The sequence below is a fragment of the Aphis gossypii genome, chromosome X (assembly GCF_020184175.1).
Source record: "Aphis gossypii isolate Hap1 chromosome X, ASM2018417v2, whole genome shotgun sequence".
Classification (NCBI taxonomy): domain Eukaryota; kingdom Metazoa; phylum Arthropoda; class Insecta; order Hemiptera; family Aphididae; genus Aphis; species Aphis gossypii.
Window position 1 is genome coordinate 121,962 of NC_065533.1, and position 21,777 is coordinate 143,738.

General features: G+C 29.1%; 2 protein-coding genes and 1 pseudogene across 2 annotated transcripts; 2 read left to right on the forward strand and 1 right to left on the reverse strand.

Moving 5' to 3' along the window:
• The first annotated feature begins 7,552 nt into the window (after positions 1 to 7,552).
• Positions 7,553 to 8,388, forward strand: LOC126551657 (uncharacterized; annotated as a pseudogene).
• A 268-nt stretch (positions 8,389 to 8,656) lies between these two features.
• On the reverse strand, positions 8,657 to 10,089 carry LOC126552949 (putative nuclease HARBI1). Its single transcript, XM_050208157.1, has 6 exons — positions 9,880 to 10,089; positions 9,698 to 9,819; positions 9,509 to 9,633; positions 9,298 to 9,446; positions 8,917 to 9,227; positions 8,657 to 8,843 (listed from the first exon to the last, which is right to left on the reverse strand). Exons 1-6 carry the CDS (start codon positions 10,087 to 10,089, stop codon positions 8,684 to 8,686), a joined length of 1,077 nt encoding a protein of 358 aa, XP_050064114.1. The 3' UTR covers positions 8,657 to 8,683.
• Positions 10,090 to 12,829: 2,740 nt separating this feature from the next.
• LOC126551658 (uncharacterized) lies at positions 12,830 to 16,268 on the forward strand. Its single transcript, XM_050205584.1, has 7 exons — positions 12,830 to 12,839; positions 13,026 to 13,100; positions 15,245 to 15,325; positions 15,384 to 15,470; positions 15,532 to 15,612; positions 15,679 to 15,786; positions 16,183 to 16,268. The coding sequence occupies exons 1-7, from the start codon at positions 12,830 to 12,832 to the stop codon at positions 16,266 to 16,268; spliced, it is 528 nt and encodes a 175-aa protein (XP_050061541.1).
• The last annotated feature ends 5,509 nt before the right edge of the window (positions 16,269 to 21,777 follow it).

Consider the following 21,777-nt stretch of genomic DNA (forward strand, 5'->3'; position numbering starts at 1 on the left):
TTTTTCAAAATTAAATTAATTTTATTAAAAAAAAAAGTCTAGATTGTAAAATCTGTTGAAATATACTGAATATACTGTATCGATGAGTCTCTTATATATGTAACCACTTTTACTCCTCCTCTTAAGTCTAAAATAATCAGTTCAGCTAAAACACTAACTAGAATAAAATTTGAAAGGTACGTCTTTTCAATTCGAAAAAATAGAATGTAATAACAAGTGCAATTTGTATCTAAAAGAATGTAATTGACTTCTACATTTCAATGTCAGATTTGAAAGGTTATATACAATCTAGCAAGGTACGTAAATTTAGCAAGGTAAGATTAAAATTAAATAATTGGTTATAGTAAACATGAAATAGAAACGTACGTATATTTTGGAGAACTATCGCGTTAGTTTGTAACAGGAAGTGGTGAGTGGTGACCTAGAATTCCATCTCGCGGTATTGGAAATTCCTTATCGACCACATGAAATTCCGTTTTTATTTTATTATTATTTAATATTAATATTATTGTAATTTTGTCTATAGTAGTTACTATTTTATCATTAATGCCTTTTAAATTTTATTTTTTCTTTTTCGTTTACTAATGTTTCGCCTGTTAATTTATTTATTTTATTAAATTGATTTCACTACCGGTGTCTAAAAGAAGATTTGCTGTATTTGTTTTAAAGTTAGGTGATTGAAATGTAACATGATTTTCATTAATTACTGATACGATGGCGAAACATCATTGGGTGATAATTCCTCCGTTACGGCCGTTATTTGGTTGATCGAACGGACGCCGTTCCCGTTCGACACTTGACCGTTTCCCGTCCGGTTTGCATTATTACGCTCATCCCGTTGCCTACTATAACAGCTAACACTATCGTGTCCTATCTTATTGCAATAACTACAAGTTATTGGTGCCGAATTATTGTTAAAATTATTATTAGTATTTTGTCGTGCGTTATTATTTTGCGGTTGCGGATTATTATTATTATTTCGACGCGCAACCTGTGTAACATTACCACGACAATCGCGAGCGACATGATTAGTTCTGCCGCAAATATAACATCCGGGATTGTTTTGCTGTCTCCGATTAGTATTATCATATTGACCGTTATTATTACGCGGATAATTATTACTATCATTATTATTGCGACCAAAATTATTAAAATTATTATTACGATTAACATTATTATAATTATTAGGACCTTGTCTATTCTGACTACGATTATAATTTTGCTTATAACCGAATTTCTGTCCATTTGGATTATTTCCCTGATAGTTATTTGACCAACGATCTCCGTTATTATTTTTATTTCCGTTCTGATTTACTTTAGTTTCGTTATTTTGTAATTCTTTGTTAAAACTAAATTCGATTTCCAACTGCCTAGCCATTTGCATTGCCAGTTCTAACGTTCTGGGTTCCTAGCTCGTAATATTGTTTGTAAATCCATTTTCAACCCATTTATATAAATTGCTAAAGCCTGATCTTTTAAAGTTTGCCTCAAAATTCTCGATTCTTCCGGTGTTTTATTCGCCAAAGTTGCAATACATAAATTATAATACAATTGTTCTACGCGACCCGTATAAGTTAGTACATCTTCGTCATTTTTCATACGAACAGAATTTAATCCTATCTGTAATGTTTGTGGTGACAATTGCTGCTCAAAAGCCCCCCGTAATATTTTTTTAATGGTTTCCCAATCACTAGTTTCCCTATACCGACATACTTCTAACGCTTTGCCAGTAATCCTAGTATTAATAAATTTCACTAATAAGGGTATAGTTTCTTTATCTACGGCCTCACATGCATAATCGCATGCCCGTATGAACGAAGAAACGTCTTTTGCATCGGCGCAAATTGGTATCATAGCAGTGACCTGCTCAATTGTAGCCTTTACACTAGACATTTTTGTTCTTTGCTTCCTCTTTACTGGTCCTAATTCTGAATGGATTAAATTTGGTGTACTACGTAACCCTATTAATCTTTGTTCTAATCCTGTATTCGAGTCTTCTTTAACAGTAGTATCTAACAAACTTTTCCCTATTGTTTTTTCCTTATTAATTCCCTGTGTAGAGTCCCTACCCTCTTTCGTATTTATACTTATGTTTACTAATTTATCTACTTCAATATTTTTATCTAACTCTACTTGAGTTCCGATTTCTTTTGTTGTATCTGTTTCCTCTTCCGAACTATTACTATCGTTTTCACTATAACTATTTTCTTCTTTTTCCTTATTCATAAGTTTATTTTTATATTCATTTATTATAACTTAAATTAAATATGTTTTATTTCTTAAAATAAATTTTTTATTATTTTTTTTTCACAAATTACGGCTCTTTTTGGCCCAATAAAATTCACAACTATTTTTCAATATACGGCTCTACTCGGCCCAATAAAATTCACAAATATTTTTTTTTCACAATATATATGGCTCAAATCCGCCCCAAATTAATTCCTTTCATCAACTTTTAAAATATTGCATTTTTTCAGCCTAAATAAATTCAATACTTTTAATTCTCAATATATGGCTCAAATCCGCCCCAAATTAATTCCTTTCATCAACTTTTAAAATATGGCACTTTTTCAGCCTAAATAAATTCAATACTTTTAATTCTCAATATATGGCTCAAATCCGCCTCAAATTAATTCCTTTCATCAACTTTTAAAATATGGCACTTTTTCAGCCTAAATAAATTCAATACTTTTAATTCTCAATATATGGCTCAAATCCGCCCCAAATTAATTCCTTTCATCAACTTTTAAAATATGGCACTTTTTCAGCCTAAATAATTCAATATATATAAGGACTTATTACTTGCCTTCCCAGTAATTCAATAAATAAGGTCTTAACTGCCTTCAATAAAATTCTCAATTAATATTCTTTTTACTTCACAAAATAAACTTCTTTTTCTTGCGTGTTCCTTGACGTATAATTCACTAATAATTTTTTTATTCAATAAATATTTATTTCCGTATTCCTCACATATAATTCTCTCTAAATAAAATATTTTCCCCTTAATTATAAAATTTTTATTTATAATATATATTACTCTTCTCTTTTTTTTGTATTATTTTTTTAAAATAAATTTATTTATACTTTTCTACGATATTATCTAAATAATTTTTCCGCAAAAAAAAATAATTTTTTTGTAAAATATTTAATTTTATAAAATAATTTAATTTCCGTAATTAAAAATGTTTAAAGTATTTAAAATAATTTTTCTTTCCTTCTATATTAAAAATAGAATTATTTTTTTTTTAAAAAAAAAAAATTATTCTTCTGCTATTATATTTTATAAATAAAATAATAAAATAAAATTTTATTTTAAAACTTTTAAATTATTATTTTTTCTGAAAAATTTTCTATGTCAAAATATTTTATTTATTTTAAAAAAATAAATATTTTTATTATTATTTATTTTTTTTTGATTTTTTTTTTAACTTATTATTTTTTCTGAAAGTTCTTATGTACTTGTTTATTTTTTTTTTTTTTTTTGAAATAATAAAATATATTTTTTTTTAAGATTCTTAATTTATTAATTTTACTGAAAAATTATTTGTCTCTTTTTTTTTAAAAAAAAAAAATTCTATTTTTATTTGTTTCTCGAAAAATTATTTATATTTGAAATATTTATATATTTTATAACTAAAATAAAGTTGTATTATTTTATTATTGAACAAAAATTGTATGCGTAAAAATAATCTAAGTGTACTATTAAAATATTAAAATTATTTAATCGTTGCGTTTTTTTTTTTTTATTATTATTTTTTATTTTTGCTTATTCTAAATTTTTTCTTTCTTAAATCATTTATTTAATTTTATCAAGATATTTTATTTAATGTTTCACGGGGAATATATATATACACTTTCACAATTAAAAGTAACTTATACGATGGAGTTTTTAATTCCAAAGGAGACGCGAACAGAGTTAGACGCTTAAAATTATTCTACATTAAGAAAAAAAAATTATGCTTACACAACGATGGTTTGAGTCGATGCTTCCATTCTTCTTGATTGCTGAGCCGTGGTGTTACTTGTTGATTCTTTCCTCTTTCGGAGTCGCTGAAGTTGACGTTCTGCAGTTGTCTTCTTCAACAGTGATTCGTTGCCGAATGTGCCTCCGTGAATTCTTTGAAGTTGATAGATTTTGAATTTTTTTCGAAAAATTTTCGAAGTGGGAAAAAAAATATTTTTCTAAGTTCGAAAAAATAAAATTGTTCGACCAAAGAATTCTTATTTGAAAGAATCCTACCGACTGCGCCAAATTTGTAACGTGCCACGTACAATCAGTTGAATGATGTCGAATCGGAAAGGTTTTGTGAAATAAATGAAACTCTCGAAATTGTTCTAAGTGTTTTTATTTAAAAATTATTCTAAGTCCAGGAGACATAAAATATTAAACTGGGTGACGTGAAAATGCTTGCTCTAACTCTGGTGGATCACGTCTGAATTGTGCCTAATCTGGACCCCCTTATATATCGTCCAGAAGCTCCCGCGGTACCTTCAGGTTCCTGCTGGTCATCTGCAACTGCATCCGCTTCTTCCCACGTCTCTGCGTTATCTCTGCGGTGTTGTGCGTCAATCATATACCGATGAAATATATAAAATCATATATCGATGATTTCCTGTGAAATCGCAAGCGCGCGTATGATGATGTCGCTTGTGACCATGAACGATCCCGCTAATATATTATGTTATTACGGATGCGGTGCCAGTATTTCCAAGAGAAGCTGCTTATCGTCAATAATAATTGATTATTATAATAATAGTAATTATTGACAATTACTGGTCTTTAACTTCCACGAACCCGTCCATGAGGAATACTTAGGAATACTTCCCAATCTGGATTTGGTCATTATTATCTACGTTTTAGTATTTATGTACATTATATTTAATGTATGAGACATCAGAGCACGTTTCATAGTATATTGTATGTCTGACAGAGATACCACAAATTGGCAAGTAGTATCATATAACTCGGAAACATTTAAAATAAAAGTGGTTAACCCAGAAAAATTAAATTTACAAGGGGCAACCGCATTGGTTCCTGTTTTTTCGGGAGGAACAGAGTCCGATTTAATTTCTTTCGTGGCTAAATGCGAGTTCATTTTTAACAATATTTCCGATACTATTAAACCTAATATATTAGAAGCGATACTGGCACAATTAACGGGTAAAGCATTATCGGCTGTGAAGTATAAAAAAATTACTACCTGGGATGAATTAAAAAAATTATTTAAAACCGTTTTTGGATCGGCACATTCAGTGTCTTACTTACAAGTACAATTAAGTCAAATGCGTCAGAACGCAAAGGAATCAGTTAAAGATTTTTCTATTAGAATTGAAAAAACAGCCCATGAATTAATGAACTCGTTAACGGTAGGTAGGGACGCACCAGATTCAGAAATAATAGCGCAAACAGTGCGAGCTCACGCACTAAGCGTATTCATAGCAGGTATCCCACAAACTATCGGTTTATTATTAAAAGCGCGTAACATACAAGGTTTCGAAGAAGCCGTTTTATTGCAATGGAAGAGGAAACAACAAAAGAATTTTATAATAACATAAACGGGTATAACAAAACACCGAATTATATAAATAATAAATTTGATAAAAAAAACACTAGAGATAAAAGCGCGATTAAATGCCATCATTGTGAGAAATTTGGTCATTATGCTAATGAATGTAGAACAAGCGAGCATAAATTAGCTACTTTCAGGAATCCGAATAATGGACAAAGTCCAAAGACCGAATTTAAACGCGAATATTCTAGTAAATTCTGTAAATATTGTAGAAAAGCGAATCACGATATAAGTGAGTGTCGTAAATTAAAACGTAACGAACTAGATAAAACCGTAGAAAGAAATGGTCAGGAAAATCACGATAGGTCTATCAGTGAAATACAATCGGGAAGTAACGTTCGTATCATAACACCAATAACACAGGAGCATATTACGTGTTTTTCGGATAAATTGTTTAAAAACGAATTAATTTTAATTGATAGTGGTTCGGAAATGAACATTATAAAAATTTCAAGTTTAAAAGGGCACATAATCGTGAATGAAAAAGATAAAAAAAAGATTAAGGGCATTAATGCAAGTCCAGTAGAAACAGTGGTAATTCCAATTTACATTAACAAACAACTTTTTACAGTTAAATTCGATATTGTATACGATGATTTTCCAATACCTTAAGCAGGTATAATAGGCATAACATTTTTGAAATTAAACAAAGTCGTCTTAGATTGGGATAAGAAAATATTAATAATACCAGAAAAAAAAATAGATAATAACGCATTAATTATTCCACCGCGAAGTAACTGCGTTTTACAAATTAGAGCGGACGAACAAATTAAACACGAAATTATTACGATAAAAAAATACGAGATTAACGAGGACGTAATTATAGCTAATGGTATCAGTCCGGTAAAAGGCGATAAAATTATAAGTAATATACCGTGTGTTCCGAAATTCATCAGATTGGTCAGCCGCTGGATTTGACTGTTCCTAATTTCAGCAGATGACCAATCCGTTTGAGGGGAGGTAATCAAGCCGATTGACTTATCAGCAATCCGCTATTTTACAGATGGACTAACAATTAACCAGATTGATTTGATAACAACTGTTCCCGCCTAAATTAGCGTTTCTTAAATCTTGATATCAGTAATCAGGGTCCAAATTGAAAAGGGTCTTCATTGATAGACAGACAGACCAATTTATTTCCATACGTCCGTAGACGTATGGTAAACGCTAAATATTAGTCTTTTTACGTTTTATACTTACCTTCATATTCCACTAAACTTTGTGATTCTGTAGATATGGATATCGATAAAGAAATAAGGTTTACCATTGAAGAATGTGTGTACGTCAAATATTTTGATATAGGTACATTGTGTAAATTGTTTGATTATAGTAAGTATTATAGTATTATATTAAGTAATTTATATTTTCTCACTTCTACCAATTTACTGAGTATTGAGTAAAAACTTGTTATTATTTATTTTGTAAAAATAAAGTACCTTTTTTTTTTTGTTTGAACCGACAACGACGCCGCGGGAACTGCTTTCGCACTCTTCCGCGGCGCTAAAATAAAGTACCTACATCTACCAATAATTATTCAACATTTAAATGATGGATCTCCTCAAAAGCCAATGGCTATACAAGATGAGACAGATTCGGAATTAAAGATAAGTTTTTTATGAATTGAATATGATGTAATAGATCAACTTGTATAATAAAATAAGTTATTAAGTTATTGTTATTGTTCTCATACATATAAAAGTTTTTTTTAAATATTAATCTTAACACTACTATTATGTATTTTTGGGGCACTGTTGCTCCCAAATATTAAGATGTGTTTCTTAAGATTAATAGTTTCACGCTTATTTTTTATTAGGTATAGACGAAGACTTATTGTGTTCAAATATTAAAATGGTGTTGTCGGAATATTGTTTGAAATTTAAAGACAATCAAATAATACATATTGAAATACCTGAATGGTAAAAATAAATAAACAGGTTTTAAATTTGTTTGTAATATTAAAATTAAATGTCTGTCTTAGGGATATGAATTATGATATTACTTTTAAAGGAAAATGTATAGTCCAAACGTCTAATATAAAAGATAATGAGCCCACTGACAACACTTTAGGTTAGTACACACATTTTGAAATAAATTCATTATAAATATAATTACTATAACCCTTAGTTATAAAGTTATGTTTTACTCTGGTTTTTGTATAGATATATTAGATTATGAAGTAAATTCTAATGAGTCTCATACTAGTCATACTGAATCAAAAATGAATAAATCAGAAATTAAAAGTTGGACAAAACAAGCAACAAAACTCTTGATTGAAAATAGAGCTGACCTTGATAATGAATTTAATGGCAATAAAAAGAACTTTAAAATCTGGGAGAAAATATCAGAAAAATTAAAAGAAAGCGGCATTGCAATGACAGGACCAAATTGCAATACAAAATTTCGTAATTTAATGGCAACCTTTAAAGACAATCTGCGTAGGGCAAATAAATCAGGAGAATCTGCCATTAATTGGGAGTATTATGATTAATGAAGCAATACTTTGGTAAAAAAGATTCAGTTGCTCCCAAGAAAAACACTTTAATAGAAAGTTCTCTTATGCCAGATAAAAAAGATTCAGTTGCTCCCAAGGAAAACACTTTACTACAAAGTTCTGTTATGCCACTAAACACAGACATCGAAGTTAACTCTGATGAAGAACAAATCATGCCACAAAAAAAAAAAGAAAAAAAACTTTCAAGAGGTTCTGTTAGAAGAAATGAAAGAAGATAGGAAGTCCAGAGACGCATTTCAAAGTAAACTAGAAAACTTTATGGACAAATTAATTGAAATAGAAACTGCTAAACTTGAAAAAAGTTAATTTGTAATTATCCATTTTTAATAAAAAATGGTATATCCTATTGAAAAGTATAAAGTTTATTATTTATGTTCATACACAATATGTTAAGTTTATAAGTTGTTGTTGTTGTTGTTTTTTTTTTTTTTTAATCTTCATAAAACCTGTAAAAATTTTTTTATTAAATTACCATTAAAAAAAAAGTATAAGTAATTGAGATCAATAATTCAAATTTGTTTGTTTGTAAATACCTTGAAGCAAGCATATTTCTTTTATATATTCCATTTCTTTGATTGAGCGCTATAGGTACAGTAAATTCTTAGTTTGTTTCTGTCTCTTCGATTAAATGATCTAGATTGAGATGTTCAGTATTTGTATCGATTTCCATTAGGTCATTGTTTTTCAAAACTAGATTATGTAGTATACAAGCGCCTGTGACTGCCAAGCTCATTAATCTGATTGATTTGGCTTCTAATGACCTAAAATAATAAAACATTTTAATATGAAGGGATGGAACAAATATTACTACTTAAAGAAACTATAACTAATTACTTAAGTCTACGAAAACGGCCTAGTAATAAGCCAAAAGCTTGCTCAATTACTACACGAGTTGAACTTAATCTTTTATTGAAAAGTTTCTCTTTTTCTGATAGAATATGAACAGCTTTATAGGGAACAATGAGACTTTCAAGTAAAGGGAATGCCAAATCACCAAGTAAATGAACATCTTTAGTTACTATTTCTTGTGGATTATTTAATAGAGTGTCTCCCAATGAAGAGTTTTTGAAGACTCTAGCATCATGTGAGCTTCCAGGCCAACCAGAAAATATGTATGTAAATTCTAAGTTAGCATTGCATACAGCCTAAAAAAAATATTAAAAATCAATTAAAAAAGTATAACTGCATAAACATGTTATATATTGTATAATTTACCAATAGAACAATTGACTGGAACATCTTGCGGTTAGTATATTCACTTCTTTTGTATTTTGGAGAGTGTATACGAATATGACAACCGTCAATACAGCCTATTGTATTAGGCATATGATTAAGTCTTAAATTTTTAAATTCTTGTACAGTAACTAAAAAAAAATATATAATTCTTTTTAAACAATTTTAATGATTAAAAGAAATCACACATTACTTGTTTCAGAGATTCCTTTTGGCCATATAATAAAATCATCAAGAAGGATTGAAAGAGATTGTAAATACTTATGAATTGTTCGACAAGCATGACCTCTATTCAAACCAAAACGATCACCAATTTGCCTTAAAAATATAATTAAAAGAAACATAGTAAAAATATCAATAAAAAAGTTTTCTTTTAAATTACCGAAATGTTTCTGTATTACTTAAATACCAAATTGTCATTAAGGTTGCTTTTTTGAAGTCAACTACAGGTCTTCCAACATTAGTGTGTCGAATATAATAAGGTTTCATCTTGCACATCAACACCTGGGAGATAGGTATATTGAAAATAATAGTTTTACTGATTATTATAATTTATTTACAAACCTCAACTGAATTCCTGGTGAGCCTAAAATGGCATTTAAAATCTAAGTCATCATATAAACTTATGACCAACATAAAATTTGTTATACGGACTTTAGAACTTTTTAATAAACTATTAAAAAGAAGATATTTCTTTTTATCTAACGAATTGTTTATATTTTCCAAATAATTTAATCCGAAGAATAAAATGCATTTGGATAAATAACTTTCCATATTAAAAGAAAATTATAAATTTGTATTTTGTATTTTTGTAAAACCACATAAAAATTAAAAAAGTGATAGTATTAATTATTGATAGTATTTATCAAATTTGATTGAAGGCGGGTAAATATGTTCGGTGGTTGGTATTGGTTACGGGTATCAACCAATATGTTCCAGCGCAATAACAAAAAAGTGTTCCTAAATTATTATCAATTCACTGAACAATCCACTAGATTCGCTGATGAATTTAGGAACACAAGGATAGTAAATATATCGGAGCAACCATTTATTATCAGTAGTAACTGGGTCCCTGGGGGGCCACCCCCGCGACCTACCACTCACCCAAGGTACCGCCACCCGTACCACCACTCGCTACCCATCCATGGTTAACGCCGCCGTCACACCACATCCCGCTCTGCCATAGATGCTGCAACCGGACACTGCCCAGCCGTTATCTTGTAGTACACATTATCTTTATACCTATATTATATACTTAAACATATATCTACATACCTATATCTATACATCTATATACGTACAAAACACAAATGCATGAACCTATGTATACATGTGCATATCCCTGCAACAGGATAGGTAGTATAGTTTCTGCAAGCACATCACAAATCTTTACATGCCAATTATGCACGTAATGCGAAATCCAAACATTGTAAGATGTTTTTTCACATACATATTTTTTTTTTTACTTAGATTTTTTATTCAGCATTTCTATACACTTAAAATAATGTGATTTAAAATAATCATAGATTATTGAATCAGTATGAAACAAATTTGTCATGAGAAGGTTTAGTGTCATTTCATAATGTTTAATTTAGCAGTCTTTTTTTTTTTTATTTCTTTATTAATAATAGAGAATTTTCAAGACATAAAAAAAACAACAACAACAACAATAATGCATTTGATACTCCAAATCAGAATTTACCTCCAATGTAAGTTTAATGTTATTTTACTTTATTATTAGTTTATTTATCATATTATTCGGTGTTTAGTGTTGATGAACTACCTACGACACCCGTTACAATAAACGAGGTAGCAATAATGATGGGGAAATTTCTCGAGAACGAGATCAGGAATTTGATGGTTGAAGGAGGATTGCCACAACCTTTCAACCAAAACCGATTATTTATAATGTAAGTTTATTATTATTATTATTATTTTTTCTAACATTATAAAAAAAAATCTTTATAGTAGTGATAATGAAGAAATGCCAACTGACGAAGATTTGAGTGACGACGAAATGTCTGAAACGTTTTCGCGCGTTATTTCAACAGACGACGACGAAGATTTGTGATTAAAAAAATAAAAATAAAATAAAGTTATAGAATAATCAAGAGTTATATTTTTCATATACATATATATATGTAATACGTGTTAGGTATTAGATTCAATACAGCTCTTAACAACATTTTCTCATCATCTGTGTATTCTTCACCCCAAATATATTATCAAGGGCTTCAAGACATATATATCTGAATCTTCGCCACCCCATGGATCGATATCATTTGGTTTATCTATAATAGTAAATATATGTTATGCATAATCACGGAAAAAAAACATTAAATGAACATACCATTGGTCTGTTGTTGATTAACACAATCATCCGATATATGTTTTACATCGTTTCTAGTCTATAACAACAACAACAAATATATAGGTAAACATGACGATGGTAAGGTAAGTGCTATAATAGTATATTTTGTCATACTAACTTGGTCAACAGAAATATTTTCACCTTGGCTTAATAGATTATTATAAAACATACGTCTTGGTGTATTTGATAGCTACAAATATAATAAAATGTGTTATTTTTAATATATTATGTATAAGTAATTAAACTACCATTTCATCAAACTCGCCATTCGCTAAAAAGTCGATGAAGCCTGCTGAAACGTCAGGTGGTTTATAGTAGATACTTGGCTGGAGTATGACATTTTTAAAAACAAAATAATTTTTAACACAACTCAACAAACTACACTAACATAATGCACTAAGATTTATCATTAGTACCGATTATATTCCAGTAAAAATTAAAAAACACCAACAAGCATTTTTTTTTTCTCTTGTAACACGATTCTGCTGACATATTTTGTTCTCCTCATTGCATTAGGTTATGGCACAGTATCACTGATTTAGTGTGGTTTTCGCAGTGATATCGTTCTGATGTGTTTATTAAAATAATAATTATAATTATACAAAATGTTTAAGCGCGATCAGTGTCAATGTTTTTTCTCGCGAAAAGACATTTAAAGCGCCATAATAGTAATGAACCATTTAAGTGTACTATTTGTGGAAATTTATTTACTAGAAACGATGCTCTCAAACGACACATCAAAAGTATTCACGGTGAGTAAATAAAATTTAACGTATAATGTATAATGGTAAATATCCATACGCAATAATCACGATTTACATGCGTGTAATTTCTCACAGTCGTACAATATTAGGTTTGTATGAGAAAAAAATGTATTTTTTTATTTTTTTAAGATTATATAATACTAATACATGCACCATTAACAATACTACATTATTGAAAATATGATTATAAATTATTTGGTTGTAGAATATACTACTATTTTGAACATTTTTGCATTCAGTTTCCCGCGTTTTTATCGTTTACTTTTATCGTCATATAATTCATAGACAGCACAGACTCAGGCAGTCAGGCATGCAACTAAACGAATCGGTTTCTGTTTCCCGCGTTTTATATCTACTTTTATTGTTATCATTAGATAACATGGACACCGGTATACGTCGTGTTAAGACATTCTGACCGTATTTAAGGAGTTTAGTATATGCAACCACATGTTCATGGTTATTAGGTCAACGTAATAGGACACTCGATCTCAGAAGGTACATCACAGATAGACAATAAATTGTTATAGCGATTTCGGTGTTCAAGTTTAAAATATTATAGTATTGATCCATTTTAGGTATTAATAAACAGCTTGCAGTACCAACAGCAGCACCAGCAGCACCTTTAGTACCAACAATACCTGAAGCAATAAGTAAGAACTTTATATATATTTAATAAAGCTGACCCGACACGGCGTTGCCCGTGTGTTACTTTCTTTTTTTGCATTTTCGTTGCCCGTTAAAAATGCCAATTCTATATAATATGATTCGAATTTTGATTAATTTGTTATTTAATATTCGGTTTAACGGTGTTCAAAACTTATATATTTTCATTGACCGTTTTGATTCTCAAAAATCTTGTGAAACCACCACTTTAATATGCGAATTTTGTAAAATGCTTTCTTATTGCACACTAAATTTGTGGTACGATTTTACGAATGTACCGTGTAAATTGTAAGCATCGATCTATCATTGTTCAGGCTCTACGTTTATTAGTCAGTGAGTTACTCAAGTCATAATATTATAGTCATTCTGCTTGCCGTTGCCGTGAGACTCTCTTATGATTATGCGAGCAGTATATTATCATGTAGGCAATCCACACATGGTGGATGGCGGACCCCGCGAGATGTGTACGTAAGCTTATAATTTCTAACACTTAAGTTTCAAAGTTATATCATTTTTTTATTTTACTACGGTGGGTAAAATACAATAATGTTCCATCTCGTAATTTATATATTGTTGCCTGTTGGTAAAACAATAAAACTTGGTATAACTTGTTATGTTAGTTTATTGCTGTAAATTTGAAATTTACTGTAGACATTGACTTATTTTGCTAATTCTTATTTTTGTTGTTATGGTTTTAACAAAATATAACAACAGGTCTATAATTATTATATTCAATCATAATCAATAGTGACCTTAATATAGTTTATTTTCTTGCTGGACTGCAGTGACAGTTGTTGTTTTTTTACATCCAGATTCCGAAGTTTTCTGGTGGATTTTACTAAAATTGTACTACATAACTACATAAGCACCTTCTCTTGCGACCAATAGGAGCGAATCATCAGTGAAAAATGTTACAAAAATGGGGAAAATAAATAATGATAACAAAAAAATTGTTACCATGATTACCGAAAATAAAATAGTAATAATATTAATAATAATAATAATAGTAATAGTAGTCATCGGTATTTTTTATTTTTCATTGTATTTATTTTTAATTTTCCGTGCAATTTTCTTAACTTTTTCTTACATAAGATCCTTCTCCTGGAAATTACGACCCAAACAAAATAAGAATGAGCGAAATCGATCCAGCCGTTCTCAATTGATGAAATGTTATACATTTTTGTCTCTATTTTTATATATATAGAAGATAGAAGATAGATAGATTATTGTGAACTAAAAAAAAATTCACTCAACAAATTTCAAATTTCCAAACTAAAATAACTATAGAAACCATAGATTATATTGATTGTACATCGAGCTGATGTTTAGATGTCTACCATAGAGTAAATAAAGACAATGGTATCGAGTTCAAATCCCAGACATCAATGAATAGATTTTGCACTTTTTCTACTTATTCGGTTGACTTTTTAAAAATTTTCTTTCGTAAAAACTTTCTCCAGACAATAACAAATACAACTAAAAAATAATTAGAGAAATCGGTTCAGCTGTTCTCAATTGATGAATTTTTATACATTTTTGTCTCCATTTTTATATATATAGATTTTTAATTACTTTTTTTACTATGACAACGATTTAAGTTTGTATGTCTATTTGCATGCATTTTTAAAAACATTTTAAATAAATGATTTATTTTATTTAAATGGTTGCCATTGACTACCAAAAATAATTTAGTTGACTATTTGCTGGATAGATGGCGCTTCTATAATTTAATCACCACCTCTTCATATTTCTCTAACCCGATAACTTTCTCAAATTTTTCGTCAGTAAGAACCTTCTCCTGGCAATTACGACCCAAACAAAAAAAGAATGAGCGAAATCGGTCCAGGCATTGTTGAGTTATGCGCGTACATACAAAAAAGGGGGTTCTATTTTATATAGTAGTATTATACTACTATATAAAATAGAACATATAAAAAAAAAAAAAAACATAAAAAAAAAAAAAACATATATATGTATATTATATATATTATATTATATATTATATTATATATATATATTATATATATATTTTTATGTTTTTAACATAAAAACATATTATAAACATATCTATATCTATAATAGATATAGATATGTTTATAATTGAGTATTATAATATTTAATGTTTTTTCAGATGTTAATATGTTTGAAGACAGTGACGATGAATTGTGTGTTCAATTGTTGAATGAGGTTGAAAATACTGAATTATGTAAAAGTAAGACGTACTTTGTTTATTCGGTGTCAAAAATAAAAAATATTTTTGCTTTTATTAGATGACAATAATATAATGTTCGAGGACAGTGACGATGAATTGTGTGTTCAATTGTTGGAAGAGGTCGAAAATAGTGAATTATGTAAAAGTATGATACACTTTATAAACTATACATACCTACATAATATAACACTATTAAATGTTTTTAGCTAATGCCAAACAACAGGACATGCTTGAAATAGCCCCCAACATTTTCGTGGAAAATAATCCAGCTGAAACGTCTAACAAAAGTATTTAATTAACATTTTTATGAAACGCTTATATTATATATTATGTGTATTGTGTACATTTTTTAGGTAAGCGTGTACACGTTGGCACCACGGTCGGAACAAAAGAAAAAAGAAAAAAAGCGAAACTAATAGAACCAGCAACTGAAACTTCACTTTTAGAATCAAATTTGTTCAGCATTTATACATTTATAATAAGAAAAATAGATTTATAAAAAAATATAATGCTTATATGGTTGACTATAGTATAACATTAAAACCTGTGCCGGAAATTTAGATATAGTTAGTTTAAACGCACTATTAGAGAATGGTTTAGAAAATATGATAACAAATATTAAAACAATTACAAATTTTACTGATGGGGACATTGTTAATATGCACGCAGACAATCCGAAGATTTTCGCCAATATCCACAGGTAACATGACATCCAATATCTCAGGGCAGAAAATTTTAAATAAAATTTGTAGTATATTAACATCGGATCAGTCTGTGAATATTAACGAAACGGTATTCAGTTTTCAAGTCTTGAGAATACTTGAATCTTTTTACCAAAAACAAAAGATGTGTAACAGAAATTAATAATCAAGATGAATTATGTTGCCCCCGTGCTATTTTAGTTGGATTATCGTACAAGACTGCTGATATATTGGGACATTAATTAACCGATAGCCAAATAAAAGACCTAAGGAATGGCAGAAATAATATACAAACACGTTTGACAAAGCAATTATGTCAAAAATTAAAAATATTTGATAACCGACCGTTTACCTACCGCGATATAGAAAATGTCGAAAAATTGTTGAACATTCAAGTGAAAGTCGTGAATGTGGATAATTTTTGTGAAATCGACTACTCGGGAAATGAAAATAGAATTAAGATTTATCTATTGAAAAAAAATGATCATTTTCATACTATTTATTCCATGCCTTCGTTTAAGGAACGTGTATACTACTGCGAATTATGTGATACGGGGTATAATAATAATAAAAATAAGCACGTATGTAAAAAAGGACCCGGGCTAAAGTGTAAGCTGTGTAACGAAAAATATCATATCCATGACTTAAGAAAAGAAAACAATTTTTGTCAAGAGTGCAACCGTTACTGTGTCGATGTCGAATGTTTAAGAAAACATAGAAATGTTTGCGATAAGGAGTATAAATGCAGTGGATGTAATTTAATCGTACAAAGAAATGACCACACACACAATATTGTTTGTCCAATGGACATGAGCATACTTATTTTGTTGGCAAATTTTAATGTTATTTTGTTTTGTTCATCATAAATATTTGTTATATGTTCCCATTTAATGAAACCATTGTTTGACTTCAAGACGTGATTATTCCCTAAAGTATTTCTAGCTAGTTTTAGCATATGACATGCGTCTGGAATATAATATACTCTAGTGTTGTCAATTGGATGATTAAACCAGCACTGTATTTCATCATAGTTATCACCAATTTTACAACCAAGGATCTTCATAGTGGACAAGTTGGCATATGCACCATCACATGTGACTCCCCAAACTTTCAATCCTGATTTATGTGAATGATTTAAAACAGTTTTTACTAGCTCAGCTTGTACCGCAGCTGTTATTTTATTTTGCAAAACATAGCCAACTGGTAATTTCCATTTTCCATTTAGACTTACTAGCATGAAAACTAAAGTTTCAGTTGCTGCAGTGTTGGATCCTTCAATTTCTAAAGCATTTCCCATATCGCAATTCCCAATAAATTTTCCAATTTTTTTATTCCCAAAGTCCTTGTTTTTTGATTGACATGGCATCAAACATTAGGCAACATTGTTTATCGTCAGGATTTAAAGTACTTAACGCTTTAAAAACTTCAGCAAAAAATCCAGGTTCGCCGTTTACAGTGGAAGTCCAATTTCGAACTGACTTTGGACTAGGCAATTTTAAAATTGATCTACTAAGTTAATTATAATTAATAAAAATGCTATAGTTTTACTCATGAAACATAAGAAAAAAAGTATTATAATAATTAATGTAATAGTATAGATAAATAAATTTGTAAATTTGTTCCTAATTTTGTAATTATTATAACACAGCAACTCAAATAACCCAGTTAATAGGATAAGCAACTTAACAACATTATTAAAAGCAATCGAAAAATTATTTTTGATTTTCTAACAATGCCCCATTAAAACTTAATATTTATATAAGTGTACTTAAATAAACTATATTATGATATAAAGCAATAAAAAAAAATATGATGCAATTTAGTATGGCTGTGTTAAAATGATCAAGGTTCCATTCAATAAAAAAGCTGTTAAGCGTTTAGACACCTGCAATAAGCAAGCGCTTTAGGTGAATAGTAATTAACAGTCTTCAATCTGGATCTTTTAAAGGAAATCTAAATAAAAATAATTAATTAGTTATTTGGTAAAGTGTCTACATGTGAGATATACATGAATAAGATTTTTAATTGATGATTAATGTCATTTGTATTTTGACAGTTAGGTACTTACGAAAAAAAGTGGATTTTTCAGGAATCAACAGTTTTTCCTTGACGATTATAACAACCGTGTACACAACACGAATAAACCATTATTACAAAATAAGTCGAAACTTGAAGAGTTAAAACTTAAAAGACTATAAGCAGTGTAAGCCGCAACGATCTATTCAGTTATCAATGTCTTGTTATCACATAAAAATGTAATCATTGCCGTTTAGGCAAATGGCGGACAAACTTCAAAATTCTGTACAGAGCTTGGGGATAGTCGGCTATCTAGTTGTTTATATATGTCTATAATTCTAACAGATTGTGATACCAATTTCTTATCAAATTTGTTTAAAGACGTTTGTAAATTATTAAAAATCGAAAAACTAAAACAACTCCGTGGCACCCCCAATCAAATGGTTATTTGGAAAGATCACATTTAACTTTGAAAACGTACTTACGCAGTTTTGTAGACAAAGATAATAATTGGGACGCGTTAATTAGTTATGCTATGTTTTGCTATAATACTACGGTGCACACTTCGACAAATTATACTCCATACGAGTTAGTTTTCGGAGAAAAACCAATAATTCCGACACGTTTTTTTCAAACGACTGAACCACAATACAATTATGATAATAACGCGTTAGATTTAAGAAGAATAATGCAAGAAACACATAAGATAGCAAGGGAAAATCTAATAAAAAAGAAAAATTCCAATAAGCAATATTATGACCAAAACGCAAACATATTAGAATTACACGTAGGAGATAAATTGTTACTAAAAGAGCAGAACAAGAAAAACACATTATGTTTTAATGGTCAGGGCCATACGAGGTGATAATGATTCACGACAATGAAATATAACAATAAAGAAAGGGAGAAAGACTACAGGATCCACATTGATAATACAAAAAAATTTCGAGACCGATTTATGACACTTAAGGTGTCATAATATATTTATATATATATAGCTGTTAGGATCCTCTAATGTTTTTTTTATGTTATAAGTAGTCATAGTTAATCATTATCATTAGTATTATTTGTAAATTCGTTTTCAGGTTGATATATCGAAATATAACGTCCGAACTAATGAAGAAGCTTTTCTACTACATTTTAATTCAAATCAATCTAATATTAGAATTATATATAGCCGAGACCGATATATTATTCGACACGTGTGTGAAGTTGGGGGACCATAGCTAGGGGACTATTTACTCGGACGACTAGTGATAAGAAGCCTTGTACGTTGTGTTGCATTTCATAAAAGTTCAGGGGTGTCATACTATTGCACCGAAACCGTCAAGTAGATGTCGCCCTATGTTACACAGTAATTGTTGTAAATTGTATTGTTTTAAAAGTATATTTATAAATAATTTCTATTGGCGTTATTACCACAATAATTATACCGAACATACTGACATAATATTGTAAATCAATAATAATGGAAAGTTAGGTTATAAATTCAAAATTCCTTTAAAGACTATACAATATTATAATCTAACTCACGTCTAACGTTTAAACATGTAATTTTTCTTGAAGTATTTAAAACATCAATTTTTACGGAAACAGGTATGTATAAACTTCTGTCTACTGTACTGAATAGTTATAGAGATGTAAGTCTTTTACTCATTATTTAAGTATGTAATACCTATGTCATATTCTGTTTCCCTATCCACACAGTGATGAGTAGTCACCTGAGTAGTCACTAATTATTGTATTATGATTTTTCCATGGTATGTTTACATCACAGTATATAGAACCATATTTATTGTGAAATATTACCTAATGTATTGTCTAAGTTATAATGAATATTAATACATTTATTTGGAATATAAATATAAAAATGTAATGCTTAAGAACTATTCAACTATGTATAGTGACGTATTTAGACATTTTGCACCCCATTGCAAAAAAAAATTTGGCGCCCTTAAGAGGCCTAACCACTGGAAATATGGGAGATCTTAAATCGTTTTTCCTCAAAAAACAACATATATCCTGAATAGTTTTAGGTTATCCCCATGTAATTCATTGTAGTGTTGTAAAGTGTTTAAATGTCTTTTTTTTTTATAAACCATTATCCTTATAATTATACAATGATGTATGTATCAGTAAGTATATTCTTTTATAGCTTATAGAATTGTATATTTTTTAATTGAGTTTCAGCATGAATAGCGGATTTCAATGCATATGTACAATATTAATTTGATGACAAGAATAAAACATTTATCCATTCCAGCACATTTTCTGTTAAAGCATTATGATCTATGACAAGAAATTATCGTTGAATCTGTTATTGAACACAATACTGTTGTATCCTTTTCACATTTTAGATTTAATACATAAGATTATAATTATGAACCAAATTTTTATTGTTCAAGGCAACACATTTCCATGTGTTGTTACCTAAGTTGAATAAAATGTTACTTGTTTACATGTTTAATAATAAATACATTTATATACTTTATTTATATGTTTGAAAAAGTGTTACTTGTCAGTACGGACAAGGTTATTTTTTTAGAATAAATAAATTATGAAATTAACTTAGTTTAGGTTTGTTTGAAAATATGAATTAATTATCATAGTGGCATAATTGATCTACACTTAATATATTTGACATTATTGTATCGAATTGTAATCATAACTTTATTTAATATGTGTATGCTTAAATTATTTTAATTGTAATAACTATGTCTACTATTGTCACAGTATTCACAAGTTCAATGGCGAATTAAAATAGGAGTGTATAATTTTTGAATATAATATATTTTTGTAATTTTAAAAATAAAACCTATCTATTTTAAACTTTTCAGGTGTTGTCATCCTGCTTTTTCCGAACCATTTTCGCACAGCAGCATATTGCCTTATTTACAGCAGCATCACATCAACTCTCGTAATAGTTGTAGTTAGTATTAGTGTTAGTTCTAGTTTTAGCTGTAGTTTAAAAAATAAATAAATAGTAGTTTAGTTTTAGCTGTAGTTAAAAAAAAAGAAAAATAACCCCAAAAAAAGTAGAAAAATAAAACCCAAAAAAAGTAGTTTTAGTGGTAGTTGTAGTTGTAGTTAACAAAAAAAAAAGTAGTTTTAAGTATAGTTGTAGCTGTAGTTTTAGTTATAATTTTAGTTGTCGAAGAGGGTAAACTCAGACAGCTTAAAGTGCCGACGAATTGTTGTTAATTCCGACACGAAATAGTCGAAGAGGGTAAAGACAAACAAAAAAAGTGCCTACGAATTGTTGTTAATTCCGACACGAAATAGTCGAAGAGGGTAAACTCAGACAACAAAAAGTGCCTACGAATTGTTGTTAATTCAGACACGAAATAGTCGAAGAGGGTAAACTCAGACAGCAAAAAGTCGAAGAGGTCTTACTCAGGCAGATAAAAGTGTGAACGAATTTGTAATTCAGACACAGAAAAAAATTATTTATAAGGTTAAAATGAGTTTAAACAAAAAATTGGATGAGGTAGCTCACTATATTAAGAATCAATATCCAAATTTAAATTTTGGAAATGTCTCAGTTTCTGACAGTTGTGTAACTAATATTTGCAATATCATCTTTAATAAAGAAAATGATAATGGTTTAAAAAAATCAATTACAAATGCTATCAATAGAAACACTTCATCTCTTCGTAAACGTATTACAAGTATGAACAATACTGATTTATGTAATGTGTCAGAAATGAATAATACAATAATAAAATGTATTGAAAG